General features: G+C 39.5%; 2 protein-coding genes across 18 annotated transcripts in view; one reads left to right on the forward strand and one right to left on the reverse strand.

Annotated features, from left to right (window-relative positions):
* Nucleotides 1-658: 658 nt before the first annotated feature.
* prpf40a (PRP40 pre-mRNA processing factor 40 homolog A) lies at nucleotides 659-16,393 on the forward strand. 4 transcript variants are annotated; one of them, XM_014030695.1, is made up of 27 exons: nucleotides 659-711; nucleotides 4,397-4,477; nucleotides 4,614-4,754; nucleotides 5,323-5,406; nucleotides 5,686-5,704; nucleotides 5,797-5,819; nucleotides 5,940-5,981; nucleotides 6,120-6,227; nucleotides 6,544-6,664; nucleotides 6,915-6,939; nucleotides 7,060-7,290; nucleotides 10,668-10,770; nucleotides 11,538-11,602; nucleotides 11,686-11,850; nucleotides 12,766-12,874; nucleotides 12,955-13,105; nucleotides 13,187-13,320; nucleotides 13,409-13,559; nucleotides 13,688-13,779; nucleotides 14,617-14,733; nucleotides 14,924-15,061; nucleotides 15,146-15,241; nucleotides 15,326-15,412; nucleotides 15,483-15,573; nucleotides 15,650-15,711; nucleotides 15,780-15,935; nucleotides 16,031-16,393. In XM_014030695.1, the coding sequence occupies exons 1-27, from the start codon at nucleotides 709-711 to the stop codon at nucleotides 16,118-16,120; spliced, it is 2,685 nt and encodes an 894-aa protein (XP_013886149.1). In that variant the 5' UTR covers nucleotides 659-708; the 3' UTR covers nucleotides 16,121-16,393. The 4 variants fall into 4 exon arrangements, with proteins under 4 accessions (XP_013886149.1, XP_013886151.1, XP_013886148.1 ...); XM_014030697.1 differs by lacking the exon at nucleotides 659-711 and having other exon boundaries at nucleotides 13,409-13,523; XM_014030694.1 differs by lacking the exon at nucleotides 659-711 and having other exon boundaries at nucleotides 7,072-7,290.
* Nucleotides 16,394-16,925: 532 nt separating this feature from the next.
* The window catches only part of fmnl2a (formin-like 2a), a 51,341-nt gene continuing 47,401 nt past the window's right edge, over nucleotides 16,926-20,865 (reverse strand). For 4 of the 14 annotated variants that reach the window (XM_014030699.1, XM_014030702.1, XM_014030701.1 and 1 more), the window contains one exon: nucleotides 18,367-18,792. In XM_014030699.1, coding sequence (XP_013886153.1) covers nucleotides 18,626-18,792 — 167 coding nt within the window. In that variant the 3' untranslated portion in view covers nucleotides 18,367-18,625. Of the gene's footprint in view, nucleotides 18,793-19,813 lie in introns of those variants that run through there. The other 10 variants (XM_014030704.1, XM_014030713.1, XM_014030708.1 and 7 more) reach the window with 5 other exon arrangements.

Consider the following 20,865-nt stretch of genomic DNA (forward strand, 5'->3'; position numbering starts at 1 on the left):
TATATATATACAGCAGATGAAGAGTGCCTGAAAGTTAAACAACCATGTCCAACAAGAATAAAATCTTGCAACGACCTGAAACAAGTCCAGAGAGATGCATCATTCCTAAAGTTTTCAATTGATAGCGTTTGGAATCGCATTGTTACCGCTAAAATGCTGTTCATAGCTAGATTTAAGAGTCTCAACAAATAAACATACACGTTTATTGGAAAACAAAAAGAGGACTGAAGTGTAAACAAACAAACAAACAAACAATAGAACAACTATGGAACGATTTTCTGAAACGTTTACATTTTTATCAAATWTATTTTAACAGATTGCAAGAAAGTCGGATCCTTTGTAAGCAAAATGCAAGAAAAAACAGGATAACTTGGGCTACGTTGCAGTGCATTGCAAAATACTGTCTTTGAGAATATGCATTAGTATCTGTAAAAAAGGTTAATAATGTCACATGATGATAAAGAGCAGGCATGTTTTTATGTGCTAGCCTATGTCTTAAAATGTAAATGTTCTTTATGATACACAAAACAGCTATTTTTATTGACATAGGTGTTCAAATCGTGTTCGCTGCGCATTTATGCGCATTTGCTACGCATACTGACTGTTCAAGAATCATAACCTGTGACCTCCTCACGTGACGCTCGGTTTGAACCAATCGTCTGGCTCGTTGTTGCGAGGTGCTCAAATTGTTCGGAGGTGCTCGCCAACATGGTGAGTGTTCGCCGCTCAAAAGTAAAGTTGTACAATATTAACGATATCGATTGAAATTGTCAAAAACTTTAGATGTTATTTTAATTATCATTCTGTTAATATACGCCTTATTGGGATTAAAATGTCGGGTTGCTGTAGACAACAGGTTAGCTTGTCGTGTTAGCATTAGCGGCTTATACTTGCTGTCATGGCGCTGGCTATGATCTGGAAATCTAAAGCTGTATGTAAAAAAGCTTTAACAGGAAAAACAGTACGAGTTTTGCTGCTTATTAAATTAAGCTAATATATACGTTTAGCAATGTTCAGAAGCTGTGGTTTAGGCTGTAATGTTATCGCTCTTCAGTTTATTCTTTTCCAGAGTTTAGGCAGCGCCTCTTGTCATTCATTAAGACAACTAGCAGTTGTGTCTTTGTTAGGAACATATTATTTATTATGATTGTTTGTTATTTTTTTATTGTTTGTTTGTATTTTAAATATGACCAAAGTGAGCTGGACACCTGCATTAATTGCCTTAATTTGTCTTATTTAATGTGTTTTCAACCATCGTTTCTGCTCTAACATTATTATTATTATGAATATTAATATTATTAGTAGACCATCTAGTGTGTTGTTCTTACTAATCTAATGCAGAGTTCATGTAACTTCTCTAAAAGATTCATATTTGTGATAATTAAATGGGAAAACTACCATTATATGCACAACAATGTTACGTGTATAAAGGTAATTACATAAAATATCTAAACTATAATTTTCTAAGCTTGTTTTAGGCCAAATTTGTTACTTTTCTGACTGTTTCTAAACTCTAAATGCTTGATATGAATGCTTAAACCCATTAAAACACACATCAAAAAGGATTTCTCAGCCTTTACATAAATATTTTAAAGAAAATAAGCTGAACGATAACATTTAGGAATGAGGATGAGTTCATTTAAAATTAAACTGGATTTTAAAGTTGAAAACAATCTGAGAGAAACATTTGAAACTCAAAACAAAGGTTTCTGTCCAGGAGATGATCCTGTTTTTATTGTTACATCTCACTCCACCTGCCAGAGAGTTAAACTGAAAAAGACCAAGATTTATATTGTAAATTTAATTTATTTAATTGCCAGACGTCCAGCCCATGAACTGTTGACTTTCAATAACTGTGTCCCCCTGAGCAATTTAGTTGAATATCCTTGTTTCATAATATTGTGATGACAGTAGTTGCAAGCAATGTACACGTTAACACTATATTGGCTGTGAACATTTAAAGTTGTTGGGATTATGTCATTGCCATGTATTTTTCTTTGCAAAAAAATCTAAATAATTTGTTATTGATATTGTGCACAATGGGCCTCATGCAAGAACATGTTCGTATTCTTATCCTAAATTTCTCTTTTGTTCGTACAAAGTAGGGGTGTCCCGATCCGATATCAATATCGGATATCGGTCCGATATCAGCCAAAAAACGAGTATCGGATTTTATCGGACTGCATAAAAAATGTCCGATATCAGCGCTCCGATATTAGCAGTCCGTTCCAGCAGTTCACTGACTCCGCTCCAGTGTTTGGATCCAGCAGCGCTTGGATCCTGCTTGTAGCGCTCACGTGGTCATAACAACAGCAGCGCTAACAAGTTAGCAAGAATGTCGGCAGCAGAACTTTTTATTTTCATCAAAAACAGAGTTGCAGCTAAGTGTAAAGTTGTCATGCACAAGTTTTCCGAGGGGAAACACAGAACCGTGAACGTTTTAAACCGGAGCGACAACTACTCTCCACCCTGGCAGCAGCTTTGCGGTTCAGCCTCGGTCCAGTGACCGCACACAGCCGCGCTGTTTCGGAACCTCCTCTCTGGTCGGGTCGGTGATTCTAAGCGGGCAGAAGCGAGGACAGCACGCTTGTTTTGACATCCGTGGATTAGCTCTTGATGGACAGAAGAAAGGAGAGCACAGCTTTTGTTTTGAAATTTAAGCGCGACATGACGAGAGCAGTGATAAAAACTGCTCCCTGCAGGAGAGAGAGGCTGATCTCCACATGATGCTCAGACTGTAGAAAGTGGAAATTTAGCACTAAGAAAGGTAGCTATCAATTTAAATAACTAATTCTTACTATTTATTTTTTGCTCTTGTTATTAGAGTGATGTTTAATCTGTTTACACACTTGTTTGAGTGAAGATTAAGTGCAATGATCACGTTGTTTTAGTTACAATCAGTAAAATTGGAGCTGTGGACTCTTAACTTTGAACAGACAATAATGTGGGGTTTTGTTTTGTCCCCACCTTCAGTTTTTTCCACCATAAAGCAGCACAAGGCTGACAGATGGTAAAAAAAATAACTGGAGTGATTTTGAATTATTTTACACTGTAAAAGTACATTTTGTTTTTATTATGTTATTTTTTTAGGGTATTGTAATTTATTTTATTTATTAAATTGTATAATGTTCTTCAGTGTAAAATGTATGTGATCCATTGGTTTAAAATAAATGGGTCAGTTTTTCTCATACCTACTCTTTTTCACTGTTTGATCTGATCAAGATTTTTCTAAGATTTTACATTACAAAATAGGTAAAAGTGTGTGACTTGCACTGTTATAGTAACGGGTCAATATCGGTATCGGTCAATATCGGTATCGGACATTTCTCAAAGTTGTAATATCGGTATCGTATCGGAAGTGAAAAAGTGGTATCGGGACATCCCTAGTACAAAGGGTTCGTACGAACATGTCACGTCAGATTCAACAAACTCTTCTATCTTCAGGAAAAGTGTGTAAATGAGCTGCGTAAATTCCACCTGTTCGTATCCAGTTGCTCGTGCACGCGAGAGGAGATTAGCATAATTTCCACCCCAAAAACACCATATAAGGCTATGTTTCCTGCCTCAGATACAAGGAAGTGTCCATTCATGAAAATGACAGCGAAAACTAAAAAGAAAAACTTTACGAGTTCAGAGAATGAAGTCCGTCTGTCAGAGATCCAGAAAAGAAAATCTGTCATTTTTAGCAGGTCAGCTGTGGRATAAAAAGAGCTGCTAAAAGTATAAACAACTGTGTTAAATCATTTTCATTTATTCAGAAGCGGCAGCGTTGCGCACCGTACACCCCCACCCCCGCGCTGTCGCAAGTGGTCTCAGTTGCAGTTCTGAAATAAGCATTTTAAAATGATTTCAAAATAAGTCTGGCACTTTGGAGAAAACCCAGGACTTGCTGGAGGGATTATATATCCCCTCTGGCCTGGGAACGTCTCGGAGTCCCCCAGGACGAGCTGGAAGGTGTCGCTGGGGAGAGTAGGGTCTCCTGCTGCCCCCCACGACCCGATCCTGGATAAGCGGCAGAAAACGGACGGACGGACAATTTATATTGTTAGTCTAAATTATTACATTTAAAATTTTAACTCCAATTAAAGCAGAATAGCCTACTGTCAACATAATTATGGAGTGTGGTTTATTTTCAACGCAAAATATCTTCAAACTAACGAAATATAAAGTTATTAGGGAGGAAAAAATTGGTGAATGCCACAAGTTCTCCTAAATCACTCGTACGCACAACTTAAGAACAAATCTGTGCGTACGAACGGTTCTTGCATGAGGCCAAAAGATACTATGCACTGATACATTGTTGACTTATTGTGCAGCCCTAAGCAACTTTACTAATTGCCTATATTCCACCTGTATTTTTTGTAATTTATCTGTTTGTGATGTTTGCTCTCTGCAGTCGTCCTCAGAGACTAGTGCTGGGCAGAGCCAAGCAGCTTCTTATCCGGCTGTAGCCCCTGCAGCAATACCTCCTCCATATGTAAGTCAGTGTGACCGGTTTCCACCACATTTAAAGTTTTTTTCTTCTTACTAATTGTTTTAAGTTATAATGTGATCCATATTAACATTTTTTTAACATAATACACTTTCTCTTATTCACTCTTTTTTTTKGCTAGATGGCGCCACCAGGAATACCGCCCCACTACCCCATGGGTATCCCCCCCATGGCCCAGCGACCGCCCAGCATGACTCCAATGCCGCCAGGTATAATGCCCCCTGGCATAATGCCACCAATGGCTGCACCGCCAATGGGACAGGTATGTTTTTTGTTTTGTTTTGTTTTGTTTGTTTGTTTGTTTTGCTTCATCTTCTGAGGTCACACATCTGTGTGTACAGTATTTATGCTTCTGCTTTGCATTAATAAAGAAATAGACTTTTACAAAATGGTAATGAGTGAAAACTGTCGTCTAAAGTTGTTTTTTTGTTGTTGTTGTTTTAATATTTTATTGAATTAGATCATTGTGGTTAAAAGAGGCAGGATCTATAGTGACCAAATGTAAAATTTCAAACATAATCTTCATTAGTTTTGGTGAATTTGTAATTGCAAAATAATACTTATCATTATAGTTGAACAAAAAGTGTTAAAATTAGAAGATGATAATTTCATATTGCACAGAAGTTGTTTTAAAACTCAGTATTATTACTACAAGCTGTGTTTTACACTAAGAAGAACGGCATGTTCATCTTTGGTCTCAGCTTCTCTCCCAAGCTACATGCAGCCCTCTAAATCTGACACCCCCTCTTCACACTGTGTCTTAATACTTGCGCCTTGACTAGTTGGTAAAAAAAAGCCAGATGAATATTTCACAATGGTTCTATTTTTAGATGCCAAGCATGATGCCACCCATGATGCCAGGAATGATGATACCCCCTCGCATCCCAGCTGCAGCTGTACAGCCAACAGGACCAGTATGTTTCTGAGGGTTCTTCTTCACACATTTTAAAAATAAACCAAATCTGTTAAATGCTAAATAAAACATTTGCACAGCCAAGTAACTCCTTTATAGACAGTGAGTAGATGTAAAGAAAAAATCTTGTCCTTTTTTTTAAGTTAACTTTTGATTACATCTTTTGGCTGTTTAGTTATGTACAGTCTGTTTTTTTTTTTTTTTTTTGGTTAAAAATCTTCAGTGTTTTTGTTTAAATAACTCACAAATATATATGTATATATTTTTTTTCTTTCCAAAGCCTGGTGTTGACTCCACAGGTAAGAACTTTACAAATAAATTTCTTTCTTATTTTGTTTTCATTACATCTGCAATGTCTGATTGTTTTTTTTTTTTGTCTCTATCCTTACAGCTGCAGCACCACCTGGAACAACTGTATGTTTATTACTGTTTTCTTCAGAGCAGTTTTTACAAGTTTTGACAATGCTGATGTCTTGTGATTGAATACCTTAGTTTCAGTTTCATTCCTTTTATGTATTTGTCTTGTTTTTGCAGAGCACTACAAATGGATCGCCACAGGAAGAACAGCCAAAAAAGGTTTGCACACGTTTGAAACAAAAATACTTTTTTAAAACCAGATGGAATCATTTTTAAATTTTTTTTTCTTTAGTTAAAGAGAAACAACCTATTTTCAGTGTTTGTGGATTTTTATTTATTTATTTTTTCCTGTTAAAGTCTGTGTGGACAGAACACAAATCRCTAGACGGGAAGACCTATTATTATAATACAGAGACGAAACAATCCACATGGGAGAAGCCAGACGAACTCAAATCTCCTGCAGAGGTACAAACATTTCTCACTTATCTAGCATTTGCACAAGATAGAGTTAATGTTAATAAGCATGTTATTGGCAAATTTATCGTGTTTCCAAAAATAATGTTACACTTTTTAACTTCTTTTGTTGGCACTTAGGAATAATTTCAGCTCATTAAAGTGTAAAAATACTGTATTTAAGCAGAGGTTTTCTCCTGTTTTAGGTAAAACAGCTGAAATGCTAAATACATTTAATTTTATTGTAAATGCATAGTAATTGTATTTATTTATTTATTTTCAAGTATGGGATGTATGGATCCTGACTTTTCACTAATTCTTTTTGTAGCAACTGCTGTCTAAATGTCCATGGAAAGAGTACAAGTCGGACACAGGAAAGCCTTATTATTACAACTCTCAGACAAAGGAGTCCAGGTGGACCAAACCCAAAGAGCTGGAAGACCTGGAAGGTAAACAGCTTCGGCCTCCTGTTGTCAAGTCAATATAATGAGCAAAATAGTCCAATCCTTTCAAACTGAGTCGTTCAGCCAGTGACACGGTGCACGCATGGGTTAGGGGATCACTGATGCACAAACAGAACCTCAAAAAGAAGAAAATGTGGGTCTACTGGGTGCATTGATCTGTATGTTGGTCACTTCTTTGTAATTAGCTTCAAGATGAAAGCAGGATGCTGATGGTGATGTCTTTATTTTATTCCAGCTATGATCAAAGCAGAGGAGAACGGGTAAGAATCGTTTTGTTTACCTTTCCCTCCTCACATCTCTGCTGTTCATTGAAATATATTTAAATTTATTACAAACTATTTCTGTGTCCTGTGACCGAAAGGCATGAATTTATCATCTAGGTTTGATTTCAGGACTACAGAGGCCGTGGCCCCTGGAACAACTGCAGCTCCTGCTGTTCTGCCCGACAGTACGACCACTACAGCGACAGTAATGGAGGTGGAAACTGCAGCAGCGGTCGTCTCCGAGGAACCACAGTCCCAGGTGACCATGAATCAAACAGCTGAGGTCAAGCCTGCAGAAGCACCTGTGACGTCCTCCGAGAGCGCAGTCGTCACAGAGAGCACAGCCAGGTAAACAATCACGACTCTTATTTTAAAAGCAAAGTTCACCTTCAAATAAAATGTAAATCTTTCCTCTGGCCTGTTGTTCTGTTTATCCACTGGTGTTCAGAAGCATTTTAGACACACTGATGGAAAACCTTTCTGCTTCTTCTTTCAGAATCTGTTGGAAATCTTTAGGCTTTTTCCTTTAACAGATCTGCAGATTTTTAGTTGTTTATTCTTTTCACTGGGTGGTCACACAGACCGTAAGTCATCACTTCATCATAACCTTGATCACCAGTTCACATGGCCACCATTTTACCTCTGTTACTACCTTGCTTCATGGGATAAAGGCACATCGGGGGTGGGCTATTTTCAACACCCCTCACAGCCTCAGTAGGCCTGTCGCGATAGTCAATAAATCAATTAATTGCACGATAAGTTCATTTTGAGGTTGGTAAAAAAAATGAGGACGATAAGTTTCATTTTCCTGCTTGTTGGTTTACTTCGTCTCTCTCCCTCTATGTGCTCCGCTGCACAGGAGCTCAGCTGACTCCTCCCCTCCTGTTTTCTTAGTGTTGGGAGGAGTGAACTCTCGCGTTAGCGTGAGAGCTCGTAGCAATAACAAACTAAAGAAACGTTTCAAAGCAGAACGCGGCTGCTGCAGTGTGGGAGCACTTGCAAAGCCTGAAATTCGCTGTAGGGAGACACGGAGAGAGAGAGAGGAGGAGAAGGGGTGGGGGCTGAAACTCCCCCAGACCTGCGACAAACTCGTCAAGACTTTACCTGTAGCTCCCAAAAATAACAGGAAACTTAAACGCACCATCTGTGTTTTAACAAAACACCAAAAAAACCTGTCGCTGTCCCAACAACTCATGAGGAAAACTCTGAACTGTCTGATTTCCTCCCCCGCAGCGCTCTGACTGTCTCCTCACTGACTGTCCCCTCCTCACACACACATAGACACGTTTGTTCTTCTATCCTCATTGGGACTTTGCATTGACTTTCATTCATTTACCAGTATTTTCTATTACCATTTGACCCTAAACCTAGCCTACACTTTACATGGGATGTGAACTGGGCTTATGTCCCCATAAGAAACAGTGGGTCCTCACCAGGCTGTGTAGTTTGCTTCATCTCTAAAGAGATGCTGCTCTTTAATATTGTTTATTTACTGTCTTAGTTGTGTGTGGTGTTTAATTTACATTTTTTTGTTCTTTGTTTTTTTATTCAAGTGCATTTTTTGTTAGAGACTGAGAGTCCACTTTGTTAAACATTCTTTTAAAAATTAAAGTTTATTTATTTATTACACTTACATATTACGCTTTTATAATTATTAGTTGTAAAATGGTCATCAGGCAATATTATCGCTTATCGCAATAATTTTTGAGACAATTAATCGCCCAGCAAAATTTGTTATCGTGACAGGCCTAAGCCTCGGTCCACTGAGGAGACGGCCAGGGGGTGTCTGAGTCCTGGTCGGAGGTGTCTTGACGTTGCTTGAAAGGAGTTGTTTTGATGCTCATTTTCTTTAACATGTAAATCTGGAGTTCTCTCTGCTGAGCTGTAGGGGTGTAATAACACATTGGTCCACTTTAATATACTGATTAAATGATGCAGTAATGATGTAATTATATCAAGGCAAAAGAAAAACTTTGATCTGTATCATCACTATATGCCTGGTGTGGGTGAATATCATATTTATCACAAACTTGTGAGTTGACAGATCTTCTATAAGTCTGTTGTTGAGAGTGTCATCTGTTGGGGCAGCATCATCAGAGCCAGGGACCTAAAAAGGCTAAACAACCTGATAAAGAAGGCTGGTTCTGTTCTGGGGATGACTGTGGGATCTCTGGAGATGATGGTGCAAAGAAGGAGTTTACATAAAATCAAGAACATTGTGGACAACCCTGACCATCCTCTTCATCAAACTGTCATAGAAGAACAGTGTCTTCAGGCTGAGGCTTCTTCAGTTTGGTTGTAACACAGACCAGAAGATCTTTCCTGCCCACAGCCATCAGCATCTACAATTGCTGTGTCCAAAACGGCAGGACGGGTCCTCTGAAGGTCGAATTTGTCGGCCGAATACGTCACAGCGCCGCGACGAAGGACGTCCAAAACCGAAGACTCCTCCAATGCGGCCGACAAATACGTCCTTCCTTTGGCCCGAATCGAAGGACAGGTCAGATGGATCCTTCCCGGCCCAGCATATCCCATAATGCATTGCGGCCCGACCGGAGATTTTTTTATGCTAGTAATGGCGGACGAAGCGAGAGAAAAGAATACATTTTAAATAAAAATATGGTGATATAAAAATTTAAAAAAATAGTGGATGTAATTCTAATACTTTTATAATTTGTATGGACATGTTTTTAAATATTAGTTTTTTCGTCATAAAAAACGTGAAATAAGCATGAACCTACAGCGGGTCAATTAGTTCTTCAAATGATACCTTTAAGTTAATTTTATAGTTTTGTGATATTAATAATGCTAATGTTTTGATAATTTTTTAGTTTTGATTTAAGTTTGCTTGTTTAGCGTCGTCACAGTTGCTAGGTGACAAGACGTACACCGGGGTAAGGAGGGGAGGCTAGACCATCCAAATTCACAGCCTCTTTTTTTCCGGTCTTCCCGGTCTACCAAGGMCCCGGCCCRCCGCGACCGGGGAGTCTGGGTCCTCCGGAGGACCCGGCCTGTCGTTTTGGACACAACCAATAATTCTTTAGTTACATGAGAAAGACATTACTGTTTAAGTTTTCAACCATATTTTTGATGGTTTAAGCATCACAAACCAATTTCTTATTCACTTCTATTAGATCTGAGAAGATACAAAAAGCATCTATCCTTCTGCAGTTCACACCAGTAGAATATGTGGATAATTAGTAATAGAAACCAGAGGGGGAAAAATATAGATGCAGATGGTCTATTTAACGTGTAAAATAGAAAACAGATTAGATATGACCACATTACTTCAAGCTATTTCAGTTTTATATCTGCTGTCATGTCCTCTCACATCACAAATGGTCACAACATATTGTAGAATGGAAATCAGCAGCATTTTTCTTATAATCCAGTATGAGTGGAACATGAAATTCTACTTTAGCTTACAAAAACACTTGAAAGAAAACACAAGATTCGCTTTTATCTTTTTTTTTATTTTCTCAAACTACAATTGACTAGTCATAAATCATGAATAGTTGCTTAATTTAGACTGCTGCCAGGCAGACAAACAGTTAAAGTTGAACAGAGGGTTTTTTGATGTGTCTTAAATTTAAATCGGCAGGTTTATCTGTCCTTCTGCCCTCAGATTACTTTTTCATATTATTGAGCCGTGACTTGTTGACAGTTTCACCTCCGAGTCTACCTCTCATCTCGAGCTCATCCTGTCACGTTTCCTTCGTTCCCAGCGTCGAAGTCAAAGAAGAACGGCCCGAACCTGTGAAGAAAGTCTACAAGTGGAGCACAAAAGAAGAAGCCAAGCAGGCCTTCAAGGAGCTGCTGAAGGAGAAGGTGAGTCAGGCCGTCACTCTGCGGKGGGTGTCTGATCAGCAGGTAGTCAGCAGTCATGTCCTCATACTAATATTTATGCAACTTAAACAGGAGTTTCTGCTTTTTTTTCTTTAATTTTTGAGCTTCAAATGTTCAAAAACGTGACGTGAGCCCCGGGATATTTTAGCTACCTCCGTGTCTGCTGATGCTCGTGTTTCTCATCACACCCTTTGCRTCTGGATCTTGATCTAATCCCCCTCTTCCTCTCCTCGGCCCCTGGGAGGTGTGTTAAGCTCACCTCCTGTTGCTGTGGACGTGTTGTGTTTTCAGCTCCAAGGCCGCCACCCACCTAGAATGTTACTATATTTAGGCGCTCTTAAATTTTGTGCACAACGCTCTCCTTTGAGATTGCTTGCCATTTTCTTCACGATCTTAATGGGTCTGTCTTTATGATTAGCTTTATTGGATCACAGGCAGAGAGKGGGGTGGCTGGGATTAAGACACTGGGAGAAAACGGCATGCCTCACTGAGTTAGAATAACTGACAAGTGACGAGACAGACGAGCGCGGTGGAATCAGTTCATAATGGATGAAGAGTCACTTTCTGGGTGAGGCAATGGGCAGAAAGGGTGCTTATATAAGTCCTTAGTGGTAATTTTTTAGATTATTGCCTCATCATACTTTTCCTAACAGCTTTTATTAGCAATTAGGAAAACATGTTGCAGCAAAAACTAAAAAAACCTCCGTAAAGTTTTATATATGACCATTATTTTGAACTGTGTGGTTTAGGGTGTGGCGTCGAACTCCTCCTGGGAACAGGCCATGAAACTGATCATCAACGATCCACGCTACAGGTATAATCGAATTACTTTGTTTCATTAACTGCGCTTTATGGAGAGAAAACAAGCCTCGCCTTAACTTACTTTTCCATCCACAGTGCTCTTCCTAAGCTGAGCGAGAAGAAGCAGGCCTTCAATGCCTACAAAGTCCAGACAGAGAAGGAGGAAAAGGAAGAGGCCAGAATCAAATACAAGGAGTCCAAAGAGACCTTCCAGAGGTTCTTGGAAAACCATGAGAAGATGACATCTACCACTAGATACAAGTAAGAGCTGCAGTCATGTTTTCCATGCGTGTTTGCTCAGGAATCGATTTGTGGCACTCTCAATTTGATGATGTGGACCGGATCCATTAAAGGTCATTTATGGTTTACACTGCTGCACCGTTCTGTTCCACTTAACCTCCTCTGATCTGACGGCTTCAGTCAAACTGATACAGATCAGTTAGTTTTTACCAAAACAAAACTTTTAAGTCAMATTCAGACACAAGAAAACAATTCAAACAGTTTGATCTGAATGTTCTAATTCCTTCTTTTATCATTTATTTTTCACAATTTCCAAGAAAATACTAAAGTAGTATTAAAATTTAGGTAAAAACACAACAACTCAGAACAACATCTTGATTATTAAATATAAATCATTATATTCTAGTATATATTAATGCAAGTGGTCTTTTAAACATACACCTAGTGGTTTATATATTTTAAATGTAAATTTGTTGCTGCTTTTTAGCAGCAGTTTTTGAGTTTTTCTGGTTAAAAATCTGGGTGAAGGTCTTCACGATGGACCGATCGACTCGTGACCTTGACAGCGAGTCGGTTCCAGGGTTCTGCTGGCACCAGCTTGTAATCTGGGATGACACACAACAGGCGGTTGGAGAGTGATGGCAGAGCTGTGTGTCTTTATTTAATTAATTTCTCTGTTCTTTAAAGCTGCTGGATCTTCTTAAATCAGTATCTTAAAATCAGGAAAGGAGATGTTTTTCTGTGGACATCTGAGTTAAAGCTGTTTTTAACATCTTATAGAATTTATTTATATTATCTTTAAATCTGTGTGTGATGGCTTGTATAGAGGAGCAAGAAAAAAATGTGATAAGCTACATTTGTCCTGTGAAACACTGCCCTCATGTGGGTTTTTGTGTCCAAATATTCCAACCCTTTCCGTGTCCTTTTTCAATCCAGGAAAGCAGAACAAATGTTTAATGAGCTCGAAGTGTGGAGCTGCGTTCCTGAGAGAGACAGGCTGGAGATCTACGAGGATGTGTTGTTCTACCTTGCTAAAAAAGAAAAGGTGGGATGTTGTTTTTCAGCCCATCTAAAGGATTTTAACCACAAAACAGTGATTATAACTATTTTATTTTTGTTATGCAGGAGCAAGCAAAGCAGCTGAGAAAAAGGAACTGGGAAGCTTTGAAGAACATTCTGGACAACATGGCCAACGTGACGTACCGGACCACCTGGTCTGAAGCGCAGCAGTATCTGCTGGACAACCCTACGTTTGCTGAGGATGAGGAGCTGCAGAGTAAGAAGATCACAGTTGATCTGTTCATCTGCAGCTTTATTATGTGAGGGGTTTCCTGACGGTGTCGTTATCTGCTGACAGATATGGATAAAGAAGACGCCCTCATTTGTTTTGAGGAGCACATCCGAGCCCTGGAGAAAGAGGAGGAAGAGGAGAAACAAAAGACTCTTCTCAGGGAAAGAAGGCGGCAGCGTAAAAACAGAGAATCCTTCCAGGCACGTGTGTCCAGATCGTCCCACACTGTGGTGTACGCTTCAGGTTCACAGAAACGAGCGTTTTGTATTCATGTTCTTTGTTTCTCAGAAATTCCTGGACGAGCTCCACGACCACGGTCAGCTTCACTCCATGTCCTCCTGGATGGAGATGTACCCGGCCCTGAGCTCCGACATGCGCTTCGCCAACATGCTGGGCCAGCCTGGTATGACATCAGGCCCCGTCACACGTGACCACACGCGTGAGCTCAAAGACCTGAAACACGTGCACAGACATGAGGACAGAAAGAAACACAGAGAAATACACACAAACTGTATAAATTATATCCAAGTTTCCCTCGTTTTATAAACTATTGTGTTTTTCCTGCAGGTTCCACTCCTTTGGACCTCTTCAAGTTCTATGTGGAAGACTTGAAAGCTCGTTACCATGATGAAAAAAGAATAATCAAAGACATCCTCAAGGTTAGATTATGAAAACAAAATCGATTTGGCTTATTGTCGTAATCTGGACCATATTTATTTGACTCTAAGGTGACGTTCACTGCAGGCAAACCCACACAAATCCTTTTTCTTTTGCCCTGTATCAGAATTTTCCCTGAAAAATCAGATTTTTTAAAATCGGACTCAGGCCTTTTCAGTATGATGTACTGACTCAGATACATATCTGATGTTTTTCAAAGCRACTGCAGTCTCATTTCACCTGACATTTACAGTTAGTTGGGGGTGAGTGGATTGATCTAATAATAATGATGCTAACCTCGAGTCCTGCTGTTTAAATCTCCACATCTTCAGATACAGAAGTCCAGTTGTTTCGTCTTTGTTCTTTTAATTTTCCATGTCTGATGACRGAGAATCTACAGAAATATATGAAAGTAACGTTGGACCAAATCGATGCTGAAGTTACCTGCAGCACATTGGTCCTGTTACAAAAATAAAAYGCTGCACCGGAGCATCCGGAACTAAACAAGATAATTATTTAATCAGCTCTGATTGTGCGACTTCRGAATCGACACGCTAACATGTAGCATCCATGTTTAGCTACCTCTCTAAACAGCCGGCTGAATGTGACATTGCGTCATCTTTTGTGCATGTGGGTCACATCAGTGCCATGTAGAGTTCACACAGGAGTCTGATGGAACTCACATTTAAAATATAATATGAACATTCATGCAAAAAAATGTAATTTTTGCAAAAATTCGGGCCTGCAGTGTAAACRTAGCCAAAGAGTGTAGTTCTGATGGTTTTATGTTTGTGTGATTATCCAACCTGTTGATCGGTCTGTTTTCTGTCTTCCTTCAGGATAAAGGATTCTCAGTTGAAGTCAACACCAGCTTTGATGACTTTGGATCAGTTATCAGCTCAGACAAGAGAGCCACCACTCTGGATGCTGGAAATATAAAGCTAGCTTTTAACAGCGTGAGTCCCAAGCTTACAAACTGATGGGTTCATCAAAGTTAGGAGAACTGCACAAAACTGTTTTTATATCAATATAATAAATGTAAAAATGTATGAAATGTAAGTTTTAAAACCATGGAAAGGAACAAGTGATATAGGTGGTTTAGTGGTTTGTTTTGTATTAAGTTTCCAAACTTTTCTTTGCCAACAGTTACTGGAGAAAGCTGAAGCCAGAGAGAGGGAGCGAGAAAAAGAGGAGGCCCGCAAGATGAAAAGAAAAGAAGCAGCTTTCAAGAACATGCTGAAGCTGGCCACACCGCCTCTGGAGCCAGAGGTGACATGGGAGGAAGTACGTACACGCTGTCATTTCTCTGTTTAGACTGCTCTCCGTCATGTTTAAGAGTTTGTGATGAGTGACTTTTAACTGTTTTAGGCCAGAGAAAGATTCCTGAAAGAACCAGCGTTTGAAGATGTGACGCTGGAGTCTGAGAGGAAGAGAATATTCAAAGATTTCATGCACGTCTTGGAGGTGAGGCTGAGACGAGGTCGGGGGAATTCATTGGTTTTGTCAGCCTCCGCGGTGGCGATGTTTATCATTTGTTTTTTCTTTCAGCACGAGTGCCAGCATCACCACTCCAAGACGAAAAAGCACTCTAAAAAGTCCAAGAAGCACCACAGGAAGCGATCTCGCTCTCGATCGGTTAGTTCTTAAACTCAGATTAAATCTTCTCTACTGAACAAAACCTGATCCTTTTATCCTTCTGAAAAAGGCTTCAGAGTCTGAGGAAGAGGAGTACCATAAGAAGAAGAAGAGGTCGCCGTCCAAGTCGCCCTCAGAACGCTCATCTAGTGGAGAGTCTGGTTGGTTTTTTTTCACTTCAGTGATTAGTTGATGGCAGAAATGCAGCTGTTTAACTGATACTTTGTCTGAAAACAGAGAGAAGCTATAAAAAATCCAAAAAGCATAAGAAGAAGGGCAAGAGGAGACGCCACAAGTCTGTACGTACACTCACTTTGAATCAACAGTGTGTAGTCTGCGCATCTCTGACTGTAACTATGACAAACAGGCCTCGCCGGACTCTGACAGCGAGAAGAAAGGACGAGAGCGTGACGGCAAGCGTGAGAGGGACTCTGAGAAGGATAAAGAAAACGACAAGTCTCGAGGGAAGTCTCGCTCCGAGTCCAAACAGAAATCTCCCAAAAAGAAAGCAGCCAAAGAGGAGGTGATTTTCTTATTTCTTTAAACATTAACGTGTGCTGTTAGCTAACTCACTCAGGCTCCAAGGCCTCTAAACCACTGGACTGTTTTTATCTACAGGGTGGCTGGGATACATCAGGCAGTGAGCTGAGTGAAGGAGAGCTGGAGAAAAGAAGAAGAACTTTACTGGAACAGCTGGATGCTCCTTGATACTTCTTGTAGATCTGTTTTTTTTTTTTGTTGTTGCTATTTGTACACTTCAACAAACATGCATTCCCTGCAGGCTCAGCAGACTGTGCTGAATGAGGAAACACCTCGCGCCGCTTTTAATGGGTGTGCACTAACTTACTGTTCACTCGTGACTAATTTGATATCAGGAAACTCATCAGCTGTTCAGTTTGTAAACATCCAGCTGTCTGTTGTTAGCTTCAACTTTTTTCTTTAGCTGGCTGTAATTTGTTTTTCTCCATTGTCCATTTTTATTTGAATTAAAAGCTTGTTTTAAAGTCACCCTCACTCATGGTTTATTTTAGGTTTTAACTGTTATCTTCAGCCAAAATCCAAGTGACACCACTTTAACAAATCAAGAAATTTAGTCTTTCATCCGGACACTTGATTTGTCAACAATTTAGTAACTTCCATCTTTAAAATCAACAAATGACAGTAAATACAATTTTCATATTTTGACTAGAAAGCTTTGTCATTTAGGAGGGAAGAATCTGGCCTGCAGTTTATTATAGCAACATTAAAACAAGAAATTAAAAAGTACTAAACTACATTCCCACTCAGAAATATGAGCAGTTTTTTTCCTACTCTTTTGAGTTATTTAGGTTTATTTGAAACATTTTTTAAGACTTCAAGTTATTTAACTTTTTTTAAGAAAGTGCACCAAATACTTGCAGAGGTTAATCTAAATCCAAAAATAAGTATATTTTTCCATAGATTTACTAGAAAAGCAAATATCTCATCCACTTTTTAAACATTTTCTTATGCATACAAAAAAGACAAATTTAGATTCAGTGTAAATATTTTATTAGATCTTTGAAAATCTCATGTCTAAATAAAAAAAAAAAGATTATTCTGAACAGATCATTGGAAAAACAAATGCCAGTATCACCCAGTTTGAGACGTTATGGAGTTAGACACTGAAGCAGAACAGGCCCAGAGGGATTAACTGTCGGGTCGCTACAGGAAAACTAAAAACGTAACAGTTGGTGTGAAACGATCACATGAGAACAGAATATTTGAATATTTTTTGCGACAACACAAAGACACGGTGACCCTCTGCTTCCTGCACAACAGTGAACACCTGATCAGACACTACGGTAGACTTCTGGCTGCATTTGGCTTCATTAAATATACAAAAACTATAAGTTAAAATAACATTCAAGTTGTATCGCACAAGGCAATGAAAACCTGTTTAAACATTATGTACAATATTAACCAAGTTTAAAATAAAACAAAAAGGTCCCAACATATTTTGTAGCAAAATATCTGTACAACAAAAACCATTTAATGCTGTGTACTTATCACATGAGATGAAAACATGGATTTGTTTCAGTGGTATGTTTTTTTTTCTCTTTTTTTTACATTATAATTACAGTAAAGTGAAAAAAAAAAGCCTGGATTATCACCAATTTGTAAAACATTAAGTGAAAGAAGCTGGAATTTCCTGCTCATGTTGCTTTTAAAAAAGGCATTGTCCGTTTTTGTTCCCAAAACCACAAAAAAAAAAAACAGTGCAGCTACAAAAATATGCACACATGTATTATTTTATTTTTTAAGTAAACACTTATTTAATGATTAAAAGCTACAAATTCAGACTTGACCCATCATTTATGGTAAACATATTTCACATTAAACTGGTCAAATTTAATAACTTTTTTAACAGTATAAATATATATATATTTTTTTGTTTTTCTTCATGCCAGTTAATCTCCCCTTTAAGAACAAAAAAAAAGCCTTACGAGATGCTTGGGTGGGATTTGTGCATACGTTTAAAGAGAAATCATGAAAAGCACCGGAATGCATGACTTCTCTTTAAAATGTGGATTTTAAACAGGTAAAGGGGAAAAGTTCCCGTACATTCCAGGGGTTCACATGTTTGCACGTGGCTCCTAAGGCTGCTGCGAGTCCAGTTTTACACAAATTTAAACTTAAAAGCCAGCTCAAGTTGTATTGCTTTAAGTAAGGTTAATAAAAAAAAACATAAGTTCAGGCACTTGGCTTGTTTAAGTTGTTTCGATTCAACTTTTCTGACATGAGCTCAGTCCTGCACACGTTCCCGCTCCTTCATTGTGAATTCTGCTACTTTAGCACGCACGTATTTAACATAGTCTCATATAAAGTCATCTCAAGAACTGCTACAAACGTCCTTCCTTCCTGCCTCACTTTCTTTCGCCTGCCTCCCGTCCCGCTTCACGTGCACTGTTCCCTCGTCACATGACCATTTCGCCGTTGTTCGCCGGCCGCAGAGTCGGATCCTCGAAGCGTTTCCTGACGCTCCGCCGCACGGCGTCCGCTCGTCTGTACGGCTGATTCCTTAAATCTGGGAAGAGAGGGGAAGGACAGGATTGGACGGTGGACAAAAAGGGACATGTCAGGTCATCTTGGCTTCGTTTTCATGAGCCCACACGGTTTAGGGAGTGCTGGTAGCCTAACTTTCAAAGCAGCGTGAGGTCTAAAACATAAAAAAATGCACCTATAAGTTCTCTGCTATCCAAATWACTTTTTTAAAAGCACTGCAAAACAAACAAAAAAAGGGAGGTAATAAAGAAATGCTTGCCAGGTCTGAGACACATCCACTACAGGGGTGCTACTGGAGGACTTCCTTAACCTCAAGTAGACATTGGGAAATTTAGTAATATTATTCTTCTTGAGTTCTGGATGGAAAAAAAAAGACAAAAAACAAAGTGATGATTAAAAATGGAAGAGGTGGCTGAGCGGAGCAAGTCGGCACCAAAATGTTCGCGCTGGCTGTGCTGAGGGAGCGAAGCAGGAGGCTGCGTGTGGAGACCGGCCAGAGAAATGTGAGAGAGGACAGAGCTAAAGGATGTTAACTGGTTCAACCTGCAAGAGGATGATCAAAGCTCTGTTTTCTTTTTTTTTAATGTCTTCTTCTGTTAATAGACCCAAACTGCTTTGCAAAGTGGCTACCAGCAGGGAGGAAACCTCCAGTTCTGAACTGGAAATATTTTTTTAAAAGGACTCCTGAGAAACTGAGGTTATGTTCACCAGCACCAAAAATAAAAATAAAAAACCCACAGCATGCACGCAGCCAGGAAAACACTCAGTTAATCAGCTCAAACCATGMCAATTCTGCAAAACAAACCATTAGCATGTTAGTGACACACCATGCAGAAAACCAGAAACCAGGATCGAGCGCAGCGTACGGACTTAAGAGCAGGGTTGCATTATGGGAAAGCAGCATAAAYGAGGCAACCGGCATGCGAGAAAGGGCATCAACAGTAATGATAMATGATAACAAAACACAGAGAAGCAAGTTATAATGTCACACATTAGTCATAAACGGAGCTTGTATTTACTGCTGCTGTATAATACAAGGCTGGACTGCAACAGTATGGCCACTAGATGGCAGCACACAGCCGGACTTTTCTTACTAGAAGAGAAAAAATAGTCCCTCTCCCTGTGACATTATTATCTGCCATGGCTTGATGAGATGAGGATGGATGTGGGCGTCACACTTTCATGCGGGTGGATAGAAACAGACATTATCCCAAACCTTTTGTCATGCTTAAAAAAAAAAATCAACACATATGTAGGTGTGTGTGTAGTCCACAGTGTGTAACGGTTAAAGGAAACTGACAGTGACAAGGCATGCAGTGGGGGTGGGGTAGGTGGGAGGAGATTTGGGAGGGGGCGGGACACACAAAGATGCAAACGTTTTTTTTTTTTTTGTTCCAGCAACCTTTGAGAAGAGACACAGAGCTATAAGCTTTAGTAAAGGTGCTCCTCATTGAGAGCGGGCTCGCAGAAGAACCGAGAGCCGCGCTTGGCGGTGCGGGCGGTAAAGGGCACGGTCTTCAGCACTGCATTGAGGGACGACAAACAGCCGGGACAAAAAACAAGACAAACAGTATGAGAAAAGCAAAGTCTTCCACAGGGCTCAGCATCGGTTAGCTCCTGAGCACAAAACAACAGAGGAAAAAAACAAACATCTGAAAGCCTATTCTATAACCCTATTTCCAAACATGTAGAAAACAAAAACACAATTTAGTCTTATTATTGTTTTAAATCCTAAATGTTATTAATAAAGCATAGAAATGAGAACGTGTTTCAGTTATATGACCCTAAAGACCCACAGGAAGGGATTATAATAAAACATATAGAAATGAAATGAACATGCATTTCCCTCCCCACCCCTACTTCCCACAGTCTTGTAAACTGTTAAACTGACAAATGTCCTTTTTTTTATTATCTTTTAATAATTCAGAGGTAGAAACGCTTCGTGAAAAAAATGGCTGTGTCCAAATTCAGGGGCTGGGTCGTCCGAAGGTCGAATTTGTCGGCCGCTTACGCCACTGAGCCACGCCTCAAATTTGAACACTCCTTCAACGCGGGCGACAAACCCCCCACCCCCCCGGAGGGCCGAGCCCCTGAATTTGGAAACAGCAAATGTTTAAAATCCACAACCGGAAGTTTCTCCTTTAGTTGTGACAAAGAACAAAAACATTTACATTACCATTCTGGGAAATAGTCACATCCCGGCCCTGTCTATGTACAGATGATGTTATAAAGCAAAGACAAAGCAGATAAGCAACAATCATCAGCCACATCTGAGTTGAGTAGCAGCTCCTGTTTTCACTCCTTAAAGTCGTGTTAGATGGTTTAGAATCCCCCCGTTAAAGGCCAGGTTTACAGCAGGAGTGGCCCTTCATGCAGAGTGTGTGTGTGTGTGTGTGTGTGTGTGTGTGTGTGTGTGTGTGTGTGTGTGT

The sequence above is a fragment of the Austrofundulus limnaeus genome, unplaced genomic scaffold, assembly GCF_001266775.1.
Source record: "Austrofundulus limnaeus strain Quisiro unplaced genomic scaffold, Austrofundulus_limnaeus-1.0 Scaffold1104, whole genome shotgun sequence".
NCBI classification, from domain to species: domain Eukaryota; kingdom Metazoa; phylum Chordata; class Actinopteri; order Cyprinodontiformes; family Rivulidae; genus Austrofundulus; species Austrofundulus limnaeus.